Here is a 5,585-nt window from a genome sequence, read left to right on the forward strand (position 1 = left end):
TTCCAGTACCTTGTTGAATGCCATGAAGGATTAAGGCAGTTCTGAAGGCAAAAGTGGGTCCAACCAGGTACTAGTAAGGTGTACCTAATAAAGTGGCCAGTGAGTGTATATTAATATTAGAATGTTTTTTTTTTTTACTTCTTAATTAACTAGATTTATACACCCTATAATAGTTTCTGATCTGTTACTTAATGTTCCCATTTACATTGTTTAACACTTACTTTTAAACTTGACTTTCAACATATTTTGACATCCTACTATGGATGTCAAAATCAGTTTCCAACACTCTTCAAACTATTTTGTTTTTTATGCAACAGAAAGGAAAATTGTCGATTGTTGTAACAAGCAGGGGCATCACAGTGGGTAGCACGATTGCCTCACAGCAAGAAGGTCACTGGTTTGAACCCCGGCTAGGTCAGTTGGCATTTCTGTGTGGAGTTTGCATGTTCTCCCCATGTTTGCGTGGGTTTCCTCCGGGTGCTCTGGTTTCCCCTACAGTTCACAGACATGCGCTATAGGTGAACTAAATAAGCTAAATTGGTCATAGTGTATTTGTGTGAATGAGGCCGTATGGGTGTTTCCCAGTGTTGGGTTGCAGCTGGAAGGTCATCCGGTGTGTAAAACATATGCTGTGGCGACCCCTGATTACTAAAGGGCCTAAACCGAAAAGAAAATGAATGCAATAAGCAGAGGGTGAATAAGCTGAATTTTCATTTTTGGGTGAACTATCCCTTCAACGCATTTTTGCAATAGAGAACACAATGCATTTGTGTACACGTAAATGCCATCTGTAGCCAAATCTGTTCATTACATGCACCACTGAAAAACTCTACAGCTTAGAAGACCATAAAAAACAAATCTCATTAAGAAGCAACTGGAAACTTTTAAAGAAAAACTGCATTTTTTCCAGCAGCATAGCAGCGACACGTGAGGAGAGCAGGACAAAAAAGCCCTATGTGCCCTCCCTCACACCACGCCCTAAACAAACACAGCACATTATGGGTGCTACGCCAACTGACTGTGAGCTATGAAATAACACAGCAACGCATTCTGGTCCCGCCTCATTACCAAAGTGCACTGAGGGGCGTTTACCGATCTAAAACTATGACATCATCACCTCATCCTTTAAGAACAGCCAATAATGGAACAGCGATCTGACTGAGAATATACAGTGCTTAATATAGCTTTTTAGAAGCATATCAGTGTGCAAATAAATGTTATATTTACATGCGAGACACACTCTTAAGGGGATAGTTCACCCTAAAATTAAAATTCCACCATCATTTATTCATCCACCACTTCAAAACTGATCTGAGATTCTTTTTTTTTGTTGAACACAAAAGAAGATATTTTGAAAAATGCTCGAGCCTGGCTTTTTTTTTTGCTAATACATAAGTACTCCAACAACCAGCTTTCTTCAAAATATCTTCTTTTGTGATCAAACAAGAAAAGAAACCCATAAAGATTTTAAGATCACAAAAGGAAGAATAAATATTTGGGTAATTTTGATTTTTGCATGAACTATCCCTTTAAAAACAAAAGGCATCAGGAAATTACACCAGAGAAATCCAAAGAACCATTTTAAAAAATATTTATATTTATATATTTATCTAAAATACCCTTTTCCACTTTCCACAAAAGCCTCCATGGATGTTAAATGTTCTTCATGAAAGCATTCAGGCCAAAAGAACAACCTTTCGTAAAACTCTCTCTTTCGATCTCTATTCATTCTTGTATTGTTAACAATCCCATCGCTGGCATTTTGATCCGTGGGTGTGACTCTAATCACGCCATGTTCTCTCTGCAGCGATCTGATGCTGCGCCATCACACAGATCAGCCCAAATCTTCGCTGCTCGAATGCTCTACCTCTGCCCCACCCCATATGTTTCTCAAACCTCTTTGCAACCCAGCACTCCACTCCCAAACAAGGGGCCCGAGCTCAGAGCCGGCAACCAGACTATTTATACAGTCTGCATGAGCTGATGTTGAAGAGGGCTCTGTTGTGGGTTGAAACTGCACATGTGCATTCTCACCCCTAGATGGCAGTGTAAAGGGCAAAACACAGTGGGCACACCCACCAGAAAGTGTGGTAAACAGGGGCTTTGACAGTTATGCCAGGATCAAACCCAAGGTTGTCTTTTAACTCCTTGTTGCAAGGCACTCATTCTTTCTAACTTTAGGGTCCTACCTCCAGTGTTGGCAGTGTCACATGTCTCAGCGGCTGTGGTGCAGTTCTGCCAGAGGTCTGAACTGCTGGTGGAGTTCACCACCCATGCCTGTTGAAGGATGCAACATTTATTAGCAACTATCCACAATATTTTCCTTCAGCTGTTTATAGTTTAATTTATAGAATCTTATTTAAAAGGTTGGCTATCATATATATTTACATTTTAACAAGATAGATAGATGATAGAGGAATAGTATAAAAGTTATACTTACACTGACTATAGTGGATACGAGGAGCAGAACCAGTGCTGCCACATGCAAAACAACGATTCCCAATAAGAGCAGCAGCATGATGTTTCCTTATGGTTCTGTACAAACATCGATAAAGTACATTAATGACGAGTTATAAGTTATAATATAGGCCTTTACTATGTTGATGCTCTTGAAAATAGATTATTTTAAGTTAAAACATCAATACATAGTATTTTTTTTTGTGTAGCTAATCAAAGTTTGATTTTATAATATAATATAATATAATATAATATAATATAATATAATATAATATGTTATAATATAATATAATATCGTTTAAAACATAAGGTCAAAAGCTGATTGATGCGCATGCTGTCTTTTAAAATAAACTTCTTGTCTAAACCATCAAAACTCTCTAAGGTATATTTATGAGTTATTATGAACAACTGTACGTTAATAAACGGTAAACGGTCCTTCATCAATTTACGCGCAAAACAGATTCAAGGCATCAATGTGGCTTATTTTATCCTGTATGCAAGATTTACCCTCCTCTCAGGATCACTCCGAACTTTTTTACACTCATAAACACGCAACGTACTTTTGCACTGCAATATAAATCCAACTTACTGCGAGCAAAGCGAAAGTAAGTCCACAAAAATTGGATGAAATCGCCGAAATGCAGGCGCGCGACTCGTGTCAACAATACTGCGTATTTCCAAAGTCCAAATCCCTGCGACTAGATTAATGTGCTGTACGGAGCAGCAGCTTTAAAGAGGCTCATTATGGAAGTGCTACGCCCTTTTTTTCTTCGTGGCTACGTCAGGGCGCGCCTCTGTGACAGAGCTGTTCCGAACATATCCAGAGCGCGCACTGAGCGCAGGAAAACCACCGGCCACTGAGTCATACAAACTCAACCAGAGCTGTGTTTGGTTCTCATGGAGACCGGCGTGAATGAAAAAAATATACACACACAGACACAAGCGTGCTAGTAAGTTTGTTAGCCGGGTACTTCTTGGAAAGTAAGGGTTTGTCTGCTATTCTGCTATATATAGTTTGACCAACTAAAATATTTTCTACTTATAATGGTGGTTAATGAAAATAATAATAATAATAATAATAATTATTATTATTATTATTATTATTATTAATAATATTATTACGATTTGTTTAAATAAACCATGATATAATGTGTATATAACTATATAATAATAGTAAAAATAATAATTACTATTATGCTTGTTGTGTTGTTGTTATTATTATTAATAATAATAATAATAATAATAATAATAAATCATATTAATAATTAATTGATTCATATTAATATAATAATGTATAATTAAGTCATGTTAATATGCCACTAAATAGAATATGATATAATAATAATGATGATAATACTAATAATAATAATTCATTCATTTTCTTTTCGGCTTAGTCCCTTTATTGATCTGGGGTCGCCACAGCGGAATGAACTGCTAACTTATCCAGCATATGCTTTAGGCAGTGGATGGCTTTCCAGCTGCAACCCATCACTGGGAATTCATACACACTCATTCACATACATACATACACTACGGGCGATTTAGCCTACCCAATTCACCTATAGCGCATGTCTTTGGACTTGTGGGGGAAACCGGAGCACCCGGAGGAAACCCACGCCAACACGGGGAGAACATGCAAACTCCACACAGAAATACCATCTGACCCAACCAAGGCTCAAACCAGCGACCTTCTTGCTGTGAGGCGAATGTGCTAACCAAATATAGATTTATATACTCTGAGCACTGCTTTTGTGTTGTCTGAAAATAATTGTAAGCACGTCTGAAAGCATAAGATCTTTCGGTTATTTTTATGCAGTGCAAAAACAAAAAAAACTAAGACAGAAAAATCTGACTTTCCATCGTGACTGTATCACTTTAAAGCGGAATAATATCTTTATCCCTCTTCACAGTTATGGTTAAACTCCAAACGCATGATCATAACATAATTACAGCACTTTGACTTTGTACTCTGGATTGTTTGTAGCAGTTCCTCATAAAGGAATACGTATCCCCTCTCACTACTGTATACACTCTTTTCAGATGTTCAAATAAACAAACAGAGAGTCATCATGCTTTTAAGTGGCTCACTGGGAAGTTACGCTATGTTCCTTTTCTTTGGTGGTTGCTATGAGAGCGAGTGACACAAACTGGTGAAATGGTCACTCTCAGTTCTCCCTGATACCCTGTGTGTGTGTGTGTGTGTATGCGATGCCAATGATCAGGCCTTTGGGAGGCCTCCAGGAATGTGCCGAATTCCTCTACAAGAGATTCCCCTCCCTTCCTTTCTCCATCTCATCAGTCGGCAAATAGGAAGTCAATAAAAAAAAAGGAGGGCTGGAAAACACTGAAAGAGTGTTGAGTGCTCCTCCTGATATCAGAGGTAGTTCATAGCGTGCCGATAATAAGCCAATAACAAAAGACTACTAAAATGATTTCTAATACTTGCCTTATTTTTTTTAAATAGATCCAATTATTCATAATTTTGGCTTCTGTATTGATTTTGGAAGTTTGCATAGCTAAATTATAAATTAAAATGTTGAAGGTTTAAATCCAGAATGGGTTATGAATTCTACTTCAGTCTTATCAGGGGTTCAAGTGTGTTGTCTGAGGCTCTTCGTGTCATTGATTGCATTTGAACGATGTCACGGCTTGCTTTGCATAATATTTAACTAGAATTTACATGCTGTAAACATTTAGTGTGTTCATTGCAAACAAGAAATATGCTTCAAGTTCAAGTATACTTAAGTAATGTTGAAGTGTGGTTTATTTATAAACTAATTTCGAGAGGATCACGTGCTTATGATCAACACGGCTGGCTCCTCATTAGCTCCGTAATGTGACCCATTAGATGATTACGGAAGCATTATAAATAACCAGAGTTTTTCACTCCACTTATCTTCGTCTTGAAGCTTCCCCCTCCTTCCACCCCTACTTCCTCCCTCTTTTTTCCGATAGGGCGACACGGTGGCCCAGTGGCTAGCACTGTTGCCTCACAGCAAGAACACCGCTGATCCAACCTCCTATCGGGCTGGTTGGTGTTTCTGTGCGGAGTTTACATGTTCTCCCCGTGTTCGCGTGGGTTTCCCCCGGGTCCCCCGGTTTCCTCCCACCGTCCAAAAACATATACC

General features: G+C 38.4%; 1 protein-coding gene across 1 annotated transcript in view; it reads right to left on the bottom strand.

Moving 5' to 3' along the window:
* Positions 1 to 3,193, bottom strand: part of LOC130238327 (peripheral myelin protein 22-like) — a 22,298-nt gene extending 19,105 nt beyond the window's left edge. Inside the window, exons 1-3 of the mRNA XM_056469317.1 lie at positions 3,047 to 3,193; positions 2,441 to 2,535; positions 2,190 to 2,277 (exon numbers count right to left, since the gene is read on the bottom strand). Coding sequence (XP_056325292.1) covers positions 2,190 to 2,277; positions 2,441 to 2,518 — 166 coding nt within the window. The 5' untranslated portion in view covers positions 2,519 to 2,535; positions 3,047 to 3,193. The remainder of the gene's footprint in view (positions 1 to 2,189; positions 2,278 to 2,440; positions 2,536 to 3,046) is intronic.
* Between the last annotated feature and the right edge of the window lie 2,392 nt (positions 3,194 to 5,585).

Source organism: Danio aesculapii, chromosome 12 (genome assembly GCF_903798145.1).
Source record: "Danio aesculapii chromosome 12, fDanAes4.1, whole genome shotgun sequence".
Taxonomy (NCBI): domain Eukaryota; kingdom Metazoa; phylum Chordata; class Actinopteri; order Cypriniformes; family Danionidae; genus Danio; species Danio aesculapii.